The following is a 12625-nucleotide window of genomic DNA, read 5'->3' as shown; positions in this document are numbered from 1 at the left end:
CTAGACAATACAGACTGATAGTCCCAATTGTGCTCCATATCTTTTCAGAATACATCACTCCAATTTTATGACCATGCAGGAGTATCGGGTTAGCTAAGGACAATCATTTCAACTCCTGTGGCAGTAAGCTGAAGTTAAGATATTGTAACGAAATCACCACTTCACCTTAAAAGCAAAAGATCTTTGGTACAAGTAACTGACCATGTTTACATATTTGAATCCAGAACATTTAACTTACCCTTTATTCTTAACACACGCATTTTTCAAGTGAATGTAGTTGGATGGAAATATGCCCTGAAAAATAAAATAGTTTAGGTAAAACTAAAAAACTCCCCTTACATGAGTAGGGAGTACTGTTTAGTAGTATTTAATATGCTAATGCATGCTAGATTAAAAGTCTTCCAAGTAATTACCAGAAACATGCACAAAAAATAATGCAATATATACTTACTATAGACCTAATGGAAAATACAATGCTATATTCAGTAGGGTTTAAATCCTTCAATACTTCAGAATATTAGAAGATAAGCACACATAGAACATGTAGAAGATCGCTTGAGAACTCACTTATCCTAGATGTTTTTATTAATTGTTCCCATCTTGACAAGAAACAGATCAGCTGTAGGGGGTAACACCTTACTGACTTAAAAGCAGTATCTTCAGATAGGGATTTTCAATATAAACCAAAATAAAGTTAAATTTCAATAAAGATAAAGTTAAGTTTATTTAAGAGCTCTCCACTGTTCTTTTGAATGGACAGCACTGCTGCAACAGTCATACTGCTCTTCCAGCGCACTAACCTTCATAACTAAGAACAATAAGCAAAATGAAGCAACTGGGCTTCAAGTTTCTGGCTGGAAACGTAATAGGCTACAGGTCGTTACATAATGCAGTGAGGGGAGAAAAACATATATGTTCTCTTTATAAGCACAGCTGCATACAGCTTTCCTTTGATGATGGCACCCCATTTTCTTTCAACACAGACTTTAGACCTTTGACAAAAACGCATCTACCATGTAGCGGCAACTGGCCTTGTAAATGTTCCTACTCCTCTATAGTGTAAAGCAGTTCAGGAGAGCATCTCCCAAGGACAGTAAGACGTACAGCCTTGCACTTGTAACGATGTGCCAGAAAACAGGATGGCTGCGTACGCACGCTTACTGCAGGCCAGCTGCCACAGGTAATTTGAGTGTCAAAGCTGGCAGAATAACAAGGGAAGAATCTTGACAGAGCAATAGCAACAACAAGTGGAGTTACAAGGTGCTCTTATTATTTTACTTTCAGAGAGACTCCCTTCAAAAATCCAATTCAGGAAGCTGTTTGCATTCACACTAGGAAAGCAGAAAATATATATCTCATTTCTTCACACATCAAGTCATGTTTAGAAAACCTATTCATAACTTCTAGCAACACATTTGACAGACCACAAAGCAAGACTGACAGCAAGCATGTGGTGAGAATTGCAGCAAAAGACACAGAAGATGCAGTAACAAATCCCAACAGCTCATGTCTTATAAATCAAATTGCAATATATGTCAATGAGGTCAAAGCAGTAAACACAAGATTAAACTCCGTGGCTAAATTTATTGTTCACATTGACCTTCCATATAAAGCAACGGAAATTTATGTGAGCAGAGACTGCAGGCCTAGACACAACAGGCCAATGACTTATAATAGGAGCTCCTAGAAACTTTTTGAAATTAAAAAAAGTATATGTGCCCTATTTAGCAGCTGAAAAGGCTTGGAAATGAAGAGAGAAAAAAAGCAGTGAAGCTTACAATGTGGGTTAAAGGAGCAACAGATGATTTAAGATCTCTCTCCAATGGATTTAATAAGCCTAAAAACTCTAGTACTGTGTTGAGGAAGAAAAAGAAGGAAATCCTGAAATGATTTCCGATATGAAAAACAGAGTCTTTCAGTCACAGAGGTAAGTCAACAGAAAAGATTAAGAAAACGGAAAGATAAACAAGATAAGTAAAGCTTAAACATATTCAACACAAACAAACACTGAAATACGAATTTCATAGTATCACGTCTGAATGTAGAAAAAAAAATCAGTGAAATCTGGGTGGAATACCATCAGCTACACTACTATGGAAAAAAAATCAAAGATTAAACAAAGAAAAATAAAATCAACCATATATTTTACATGACAATACATGTCTTTATTCAATTGATACTCTGCATGTGACTCTCAAACTAGCTGTCTCCACTGGCTGCTCTAAATTAATTCATAACATCAAGAAAAATAGGCAGAGTCTAACTAACTTTTCCAACACAATTACAATTTGTATTCTCAGTAGACTCTTCCCTTCAACTTAGCTTCCTCTGAGTTCACAATCTAAAAATCAGAAATAAAAGAAAATTCACCAGAGCCCTGAATTTGTGAAGTGTATCATCCTAATACATAGGAGCATTTCAGAAGTGTAATCCACGTCCAAATCTAATTCAAACAATATCAATAATATACTTAACACTAAGCTCTAGTTTTCTTGTAAATGTCATATGCTTACATGGAGACTACAAACTTTTAAAAAGTAAATATACATTTTTGCCAAAGAATGCAAAACTGCGATTGACCTTTACCTTAACATTGGGGTTTTTTAAGGCAAATCCTCTGTACCATCCTGTGAAGAAAAAAATATTTTGCTTTTTAAAGTATGTAAAGTATTTCCATACATAAAACAGATTTCATCTTTCCCTTTTGGACAGATATGACAATTACACAGTACTGTCAGGCTGCACTCATTTAAAAGACTTTCCAAACAAATAAAGTTATTTTGGTTAAACCAGCTCATATTTGGATGCCTTAATTCACACAATTTCAGGAATTACTCTAACTCTGTATCACCAAATGTTTCTAACAATGTAACTAGATACCACACCAGACAAGAGGGAAATTGTTTCATATTCACTGTAGACATTTACAAATCTGTTTTGGACTTCATGTTCTAAATCTTCCAACCACATTACTGTATAAAATTCATAATATACATGATTCAAAAGAACAGATCCTATGCCTTCTGAAAGAAAGTTTCTTACAAGGTTAACAGTATATAATACTGATCCAAAACAAAAAAAATACCAACATAATCCTAAATGATCAAAAAAATCAGACAGACAAGCCTTAGGTAATGTATTAGGGAGGCAGATTGTGGAAAAAAATGCAACTATTTCTCTTACACCAGTAATGGGCATTTGTTAAAATCATATTAGTATTCTCTACCTCAGAACAGAGGCAGAAGAGATTTTTACACTGCTTTAAGATTTAAACTTATGACTTGGAATTCATTTGAAAGGGTCTTGATGGCACCCAGGTGTCCCTTGGAAATATCAATAAAAGTAGAAGAATCACAATGAGAACTCCTTGCTGTTTTAACTGTTATCCTCCACGAATGTTTATTAAATAGGGAGATTAAATAAAAAGAATGAACTGCAAATTAATTATTATAGGGATTAGAGCTCATTGGAATTGTGAAAAAAATGGAGAGGCCAGAATGTATTTATTATTGACTTCAAAAATGTATTATTTAAGAAAATAAATTAATAGTAACAGGGTTCAAATCAACAGCATACAAAGCATTATCACTGGAATTCCAACATGTGAACTCACCATCACATTTCTCTAATATTTGAACGGTGTCTCCAATCTCCAGTGATAGGCCATGTGGGACTGTCCCTCGAAAACCAGCTATTACTGAAAAAGATAATAAAAGTTTCAATTATTTACAACATTAAAACTTAAATTATGATTCCTCTTGTTAACAAAAATAGTACATTAACAGGGAAGTTAAGTGTTAGAACAAATAGGCTTACTGAATTTTAATAAACTGTAGAAAGAATCAGAGGTTAAGCCACTTTTATGAGCAGAAAATTCAAAATACAGGACTGGGAAAAAACCTGAAACACTTACAGACCTACTATACATGAATTAAAAGCTTGTACTGGAGAACACTGTTAGCTAGACCACAACTACCTCGAAGGACAGAAACTGTTTTATTCCAAATGCTCACACTAACACATATCAGACCTCAGAATTCTGCAAGCTGGCAGTGCCAATATTTTTGTTGCCATCTATACCACCCACACACCACAAAAGCAAAACCTTCTTTCACATTAGCTTAATGGATGCTATAGACCCAACACTCCGTGTAATCCCAAATGTGAGGAAATGGTTAGGGCTTGGAGACCAGTAAAGCGTGCAGTTCACTAAAACATGCTAAGTGCACAGCCTCCCCCCCCAGCCTCCTTGGAGCCAGGGAAGCCCCTGGTCAGGTCAGGAGCTCAGGCTGGGACAAGAGCTACAGAAATGGGCTTCCCTTGCTGGAGATGAAAACATGCCTCAGAAAAAAAAAACATCCACCAGAGCACTGATGCTCCCAAACACTTACAATGGTCAAATGTTAACTCTTATACTGTTAGTGCTAAAAAAAAAATAGCCAGCTATTTTTTTTCCACTCAGAATCAATATATAACACTCAAAAGCCACTCAAAATGCTCATTCCTATAAATGCTAAAAATCCATTAACAAGGTAGAAAGCAATGCAGCTAGTCAACCCTGTGCTTACTGTATTTGAAAGTCTGAATTAAAATATTGCTTAATTCAGGCCATGAAACCCAGCAATAGTGATTTTGATTCTCCACATTGTAATATTCTTTTGGAGCTTAATTTTGAAGTTGAAGAGGAAAACGGCCTTCTACCAGTATCAGCAGGGCATGATGCACAACATTACTTAAGTGGCCTAACAGCAGTCTTGCTGCTATCAAACTTCTATCCATCTAGATAGGAAACCCCAAATCTCACAGCAGAGTAAAAAAAATACACTAACTCAGAGGCATGAAAACAAATCTTCACACGTAAAAGCCAAAAGGAAACGCCACGGGTACAGATAAACATATAAAGTAACTACTCTTCCACCAAAGAACCTGCAAGATTTTAAGTCACCAAAATCCATTTTGGCAGCTCTTGCCTGCTGTCAGAGGTCTCCCCCACCGCAGGCAGAGACTACGTTCAAACAAAATCTAACCTGTCATCCGCCGCCTGTGCTTGTCACATCGTTCATCAAAGGCAGCAGGAGAGATTAGCTGTCAGCAGCGAGGAAAACTGAAAATTCATTTGTAAATCTTTGCCAGAAAGTTCCAGTTTTTAAGAGTAAACCAACAGGTTATGGTTTATACTATAGGAGGATGGCATGCACAAAAATGTACCAAAAGTACATTTTTGTCAAATCTGAAGGCTTCAAAACTCACTGAATTCAATCATCTCTAAATCACCACTGTGCGTAACCCACGGTCTTTATTTATCCTTCGAAAAAAGCCTGTGAGATTGTGTGCCTGGTCAGTCCCTAAAAGTTTGATATATAACATGCGACCAGTATTTGTAGCACTGAGCTCCCCCGCCCCCAAGACATGTGTATTCAATTAATCTCTACTCATTTTGGTGCTCCTACTCTCCAAGGTATTTACACAGGAATAAAATACCCTGAGATAAGCACACTGAAATAAAAAGGGCTACTTTGGTTCCCCTATCATGATCAACTGCACAATTTTTAAAGAGGGTTAGTTGCAAGACAGCGTCTTTACATTGAAAAAGTTTGCCTAAGAGTTGAAAAAAGAAAATTTTTCAATTAATTCTTATACAAAGATCTAAAAATGATAACAGCTTATTAACTATGAAGAGATTAAAATAAAAACAAACCTCCCTCTGGAATATCAATACAATGTGTATCTAAATTCCTCTGTAGCACTGGAATGACAGATCTCATTTTGGTCACCTTTCTAGCTTGCAAGAAACAAAAGTGAATTTTGAAGCCTGCCAAAATAGCACATACATACAGCCACTAAAAAAAAAAATAGATTAAAGAATTAACAGAACTAGCATGCAAAATCAAACCCTTGTGTGTCATTACACTTGGGAGAAGTTTTATTTTTACACTCCAAGCAATAAAGAGAATGACAGTAATTTTCTCCTTAAGAGCCAATATATCCTGTCACATTGTTATGATATGTCTTTGCTGTGACATACAGTTTTTATTACTTAGTTACTAGATCTGTTAAAGGTTTGGTTTTGTTGTTTTTTTTTTTAAAGAGAAGTTAAAAAACCCAAAAACTTTAGGACAAAAAAAGATTGAAATCTGACACAGTGCAGAAAATAGCTAGAATTCATTTTAGAGCACGTATGGAAGGAAAAAAAAATTATACCTTGAAATATCTTCTAGAAGGATAGCCTGCAGAGCACCAGAATAAGAAAGAAAGAAATGAGGGCATCGCCTGTACCATTGAGCCAGGCAGCACATTCACCTGATCCACTCGCAAAACTCTATCTAGCTGGATTCTTGCAGAGGTCTTGCAGTGAGGTCAGGCTCAAAACAGGCAGCTTGTGGTCTTTAGCAATGCCGCTCAAAAGAAAAGAAAGTGCATTGCAGAGTAGCAGAGAATTTAACGCAAAGCACAGGAATCCACAGATAAACTTAACACAAAAATGTTTACTTGACTAACTCTCTACTAATCAAGTCATGTTACAGAATTGGGACCAAGACAGAAGGTGGCTATTCATGTCTTTTTAGTTTATCCACAGGCTATATACATAAGTAGGCTGCAGGGAGGATAATGATGAAGTCATGGAATGAGGTAGTTAGTTCCACCAGAGAAGATCCCAGGGTTCAGCAGTTCAGCTAAGACACAGGGTTCTTAACCAAGGCATGATATAAATTTGACATACTAAACCTCTCGCCCTTTCCTCCAATGACCACATTGTTCTGCAACACTTTGCAGATATTCCTTGATTCTTTCTCCTAGTTGTAAGTATATAATTAAATCACTCTGCCATGACCATGGCTTAAGGTGTTCTCGACCAAACTTGAAAGCAGTACACGTTTATCATACTGATAGAACTAGACTTTTTATATATACAGCATTCACCAAGTCACATGCATCAAATATGTACCAGTGTCATTCTTACAACAGCAGTAGCTGGTGTGGTTGTCACCTTCCCTCACTTCTACTGCAACTGGATCGCAGAGACCTTACAACAGGAGGACAGACAGGAAATGAGAAATGCACTCTGAATATAGCTCACCTACGAATATCTGCCGTCTTCGCAGAGCTGCATGTCCCCAGGAAGCTAAGTATCAAAAGCACTTACATGTGGATACATTTTTTTTTTTGTCACTGTAGTACCTGAAGTTCATATAAACGTCCTGTTTGTATTTCAAGCACAAACATCATAATTGATGCCCTTTTCAATCACCTCTCAGCCATGGGAGAAGTGTGGAACTCCACAATAAAAGTTTGTAGAAGGATATATTCTCAGAAGTCTTTTCAAAACTGAGTTCAAATACAACAGCTGGCTGGCATTATTAATATTTTCTTGCTGCCAAAGGGTACTCAGAGGATAAGAAAGCAAGACAACAAGACAGGACGCAAAAACCTAATCCATACAGAAGGTGAAATCATATGGTGAGAACTACAGTGACATGCAATATTAAAGCAGCTTTAGGCTTAATGCCAAGCTTAAAACTTTTTAGAGTATCACAGGTGCAGTGAATCCCAAGTTATCAAACAACCCATTTCCATGAGAACTATAGAGAGAGAATCAGAAAGAGAAGTGCCTTTATGAGATAACCAGTTAAGTTACCTGCCTGTGATTAACTGCTAAAATTAATTATATATGCTAATATCTTCTTAATAGTCATCTTCTACATTTCAACAGAACAGTCAGTTCAATTAAGAATGTGACATAAGACCTTACAAAGCATCCTTTTTATGTGTTCACAAAGTTTTTCACTACAAGGACACATGTGAATAACTGGAAAGAGGTTTCCAATCCTTACCTTCACATCAGACCACCACTGCAATTACAAAAAAAGAGGAAAGAGAAGGAATAACCTGATGGAGCTCTTATGTTCAGCTTCTCAAAAGAAACTTCATCTTTCTGCTCTCAACCAAATCACTGCCTGTCTGTACTCACTGTTGGACAGGTTTACGTACATAAGCACCTAGTGTATAAAAAGATCAATCCAAGCCCAAGGTCTTAATTAAAGCCTAAACTAATTTTTTTTTGGTGCAGGAACTCACTTTCTGCTGATCTAGAGAACAGATAGCATTGCTGTTCTAAAAAATAAAAGAAGAGTCTTTTTCTACTTGCAACTAGTGCATTCAAATCTTACATGCGAGTTACCATTATAAAGATGCATTTGAGAAACACCAAGAGCATGCTGGGTTTCACGGCCGGCTTGACTTTTTGTTTATAAGATGAAAATGTGTCTCCACAAAGGGTGCAATGTGTTGCCCCCCGTCACAAGTTAAAATTAAGCTCAACACTATGAAAGGAGACACGCAGTACATTGCAGTTCCTGGCTAAGTAGCAGCACATACACTCCCACATATAAAGGAATCAATAGCAGTAGAAGCAATATCTACAGCAACTACTAATACCTCAAAAATGAGCATTTGTACCACAATAGCAGACTCAGGCTTCACATAATAAAAAGCAGTCCTTTGACTGAAGAAAGAGGAGGGGAGAAAGGATGTGGACTAAATTACTTTAAGAATTACTTGGCCATACTGTAGTAGATAGCATGATGTAGAAGTAGCATACGAACCACACAGAAATGTGGTAAAAACGCACTGGAAAATACCAGATTGGAGGAGTGGGAACTCTGTGTCAGAAGGACTGGTTTTGATGGGGAGCAAGATGTTCTGATAGAAAAGGAATTGATTAGCTGGTAAAAGGGGTGGGTGGCCCACTTCAAAGTTTTGCTTGGGGCTATATTAGAATTTTTATGCCTGAAATAACTGGAGATCTGCACCTAAGAACTAATGAGGCAGACATTGTTGTTCCTTTCCTCCTAACAGATGACCAGAAGGTATTATTGATTATTATTATTGATGCCAGATATTATCTGCTATAATTGAAATCGGGTCCTCTCGGTGGCAAAAGCTTTTAAAGTTTTTATTCTGGATTTAGTGCCATTCTTTCATCAGATTGAGATCTTCAGGTACAACCATTTCAAGAGGTTTCTTTTTCTTGTCAACAGTTGAAAAAAATCATCAAAAAAGCTGCAAAAATGAAGTCAGGAAGCTTCTAACAATATAAATCTATTATGTTAGTTAAAACAATCATTTATTGTTGCATTTTTTCTTTATGATGGAAAATTGAGCTTTGTTTTATGCAGTTTTTTAGCTGATGAGTAATGATGTGTATATATTACTTTTGAGGAAGGCTCTGTTTCAGTGGCCTTCATTGCAGAAATGTAAAAAACTACCCTTTGATATGTACTTATGGATAGCAAATACAACAGACATCTGGCATTATAAGCTGCTGCAGAAAATACATTAGAGAAAGCAAGCACATCATCAGGACAGCCATCAAAAAAAAAATCAGACCAACTGACTTTACCCAGGATACTGTTCATAAACTCATGTTTGAAGCTACTAACCAGTGGATCAATGAAAGCATCCAGTAGTACAGCTTTCAGTATTTTGTGGCATAGGGATCTCCTAAGCCAGACATGGTATTTCTGTATTCAACAACCATTGATGGATTTTTCTTCTATAAATTTGCCTAACCAGGCTTTACATGCATCATAATGTCAGTGTCCATAAACTCCCAGTAAGCTTTCCAGTTCAAATACGCTTCATGGAAAGAAAAAGAGTCTTCCTTTTGTTTCACAGTGCCACTTAAAATTTCATTTCATGTCCCCTTGTTCTTGTGGGAACATTTGAACAAGCAATCTCTTGTCATCCTCTCTGCACTTCAGCCATAAATTTTCCAGGATGAAGCTTTTTCTCCTCAAAAGAAGCCAAAGAACCTTTTCAGATTTCTAAATAGGCAGAATTTTTTAAAGCATAAACAGAGAGGCATACAACTTTGCTAATGCAGAATGGCCAAAGCTTACTGTAAAGGACCATCACACGCACTGAGCTTTGCCTGCATATGAATTGATCTGGATGGAGTGACACAATAGCATAGCTACATGCTCAGGCTTCTAACACACGAGTTAATTCGGGCATACTGTTCAGTAATGCATTGTGCTGCCTACAGATACCCTAGGAGGCTCGCTGCAAACCAAAAACAAGCTAATGAAGACAGCAACAGAAAAGCAGAGAGGGGATGAGGAGAGAATCAATCTAATCTCCTTTCAATAAACACAACATATATAAATGTTAGTTTCAATAACAGAAGTGATCCTTAAATCTCTTGCAGATTACTGAGGATAAACACTCTCAAATTTATATTGAAATGAAAGAACGCGAGTTCTGTTGCCTGTACATGTACACCACAATTAAAAGGATCAAACACATAGCTCAAATATGAGAGTCCAGGACTCCTGAGCCACATGTAGCTTTTGAACATCTCAAGTGCTGCTGAAGTGCAGTAGTCAATTGTTCTTAAGAGATGAGTGCTTGAGTGGAATTTTCCTAATAACATTTATTGAACACTAATGAAGATACCTGAAGGCACATCAAAAATCATCAAAAAAGTTTGTATCAATGTCCAAGCTTTGAAAATACTATATAAAGTAGAATACTTGTATACAAGTGTTCTTCACTTGCCTCAAAAACAAAACATCTGCAATTCCTCCTGCTGATAGCACCAGTTACCTATAAAGGTGAGGCAGATGCCAAGTCTGAAACAAAGGATGCAAAGCTGCACAGACCATATTCCCTCCTGCACTGGTTTCAACATTTGAATTCAGCAAGGTAATCGCTTTCAAATCCCTGATTACAATGCTGTCAAAAACCATAGAGCAATTCTAACGTAATCAATTTAGTGTGACTCTCTGAACATTTGTCAAGCTCTCCTCATCCTGCATTTCAGCTACAGTAGGAACCTCATCATCTCTTTGATAATGGCCCGACCAGTTCTCCCAATACCTGCAAACATTTTTGTTAACTCTTTCCTTTGGGAGCCCTAACTATTAGGCACTATATCTTAGAAAAGAACACTAAAAGTAACAAGTGATGGCACCTATTTTCTGTTGAGAATGGTTGCCAATCTAGAACACCAAAACGGGAATAATTGAGCATGTACCACCAGCGTCCCTGTTCCTTGCAGTTAGGAGATTTCATTAACTGTTTTTCTTTTATCAAATAACTAGTTATGCCTTTTGTATTTCTTGAACTCCTGCTTCCTCTTGTTATGTCTACATCTTGTCCCTGCTAAGAGTAATTTCTTGATTTGCATTAGTTCTGGAACCAGGAATTTAAAAGTAAAAATAAAATAAAACAAACAGTTCTTTACAAGTCTAGAAAATCTAGTACCCCTTAGAGTCTATGAATAGATGATACAGCTCCTACCTGTGAATTTTCTCAGGAGTTTCCTTCTCTACAGCGAAGGAATGTCAAACTAAAATCTGTCAGAAGCATCATGGTAGAAGGCAAGTTGGAACCAGTACAATCAGGTATAGATTTCATGCATTCAATAGAATTATAATAAAGGAATCAGCTGGTCTCACTTACAATTCTCTTATGTAGAGTTACAGATGCAGTATCGATACACCAAGACTGCCACAAACAGTAAGTGTGGATTAAGTATCATTTTCCTTCATTACTTGGAAACAGCAACAGCTTAAAAATCCAGCTAGTAGGAAGGAGTAAGTGGAAAAAAGTAGATTATGTTAAGATGACAGTATCTATGAGAACAACTTTTTTTTAGTTAAAAATTATTCACTATGACTTTTAAGACTATTTCCAAAGTTCTAAGCATTTTAAAACTTTGTTGGGTAATTATCTTGATTTTTAATAGCATCATCAAGGAAAAGAGTTATTGCTACTTAACTTGAAAAAGTCTTCATGTTTTGTTCATAGCCTTTGGGATTGGGAAACCAAAGTTTCTGATTAAAATCAAATAAACCACCAGGGTTTTTTTGTAACTTCCTGCAAGTGCCAGGTATGTAAAGAAGGGAGGTTAATGTATTCACCGCACAAGTGCATCATCTGAGGTCCACGGAATCCAACAAAGCTCTGTGATAGCAGATATCAGATCTCATGACAACTCTTCAGTGCATTTTGGACCTCATTAAAGCATGAGGTGGTGCTGACCAAAACCTCCAAAAAATTAAACTTTTTCTCTTAAGTTCTACATGATTTCAAATCCAGATCCACTGTGATACTTTTGTATAAGCCAGAAGGTTTGCTGGTTACCTGTCACAGCCCTACAAAGCCAGCAGAAATTGAACGGGAAAATTAAATGCCTCACATAATTATAGACACAGGAGATATCTCCCAGAAAACACTTAACTTAATATGAAGATGATTATTTTAATGTAGGCCTTGAACAGATGAGTACATCCTAACAATTTCATGCTGTCTTAATGCGAGAATGCCAGGTATGGTCCAAAGTCTAGTGACCACACATTTTCCCATCCTCCTCTTTTCTCCCCAAAAGCATTATAACACAACACACTGCTCTGAACTTAGGGGGCATAATTTCACAGCCTTTAACAAACTGCAAGTAGCACCGTGCAAACCCAAGCTCAGCAGAGCTGTAGTCTTGTGACCTGTAAAGAAAACCAGAGCACTGTCAGAGCCACCCAAGGGGAATAGTTAGACAAGAGTACAGTAGCTGAGAAACTCCATGTGTTTGGTATCAAAGAGTTTGGCAAAGGAGACTGGTTTCTTC

General features: G+C 36.9%; 1 protein-coding gene across 2 annotated transcripts in view; it reads right to left on the bottom strand.

Annotated features, from left to right (window-relative positions):
• Positions 1-12625, bottom strand: part of DOCK4 (dedicator of cytokinesis 4) — a 259671-nt gene that overhangs the window by 164658 nt on the left and 82388 nt on the right. For both annotated transcript variants that reach the window (XM_075744140.1, XM_075744149.1), the window contains exons 2-4: positions 3614-3697; positions 2587-2627; positions 239-294 (exon numbers count right to left, since the gene is read on the bottom strand). In XM_075744140.1, the coding sequence (XP_075600255.1) occupies positions 239-294; positions 2587-2627; positions 3614-3697 (181 nt within the window). The remainder of the gene's footprint in view (positions 1-238; positions 295-2586; positions 2628-3613; positions 3698-12625) is intronic.

The sequence above is a fragment of the Balearica regulorum genome, chromosome 1 (genome assembly GCF_011004875.1).
Source record: "Balearica regulorum gibbericeps isolate bBalReg1 chromosome 1, bBalReg1.pri, whole genome shotgun sequence".
Classification (NCBI taxonomy): domain Eukaryota; kingdom Metazoa; phylum Chordata; class Aves; order Gruiformes; family Gruidae; genus Balearica; species Balearica regulorum.
This window is presented reverse-complemented; position numbering and strand designations above follow the sequence as displayed.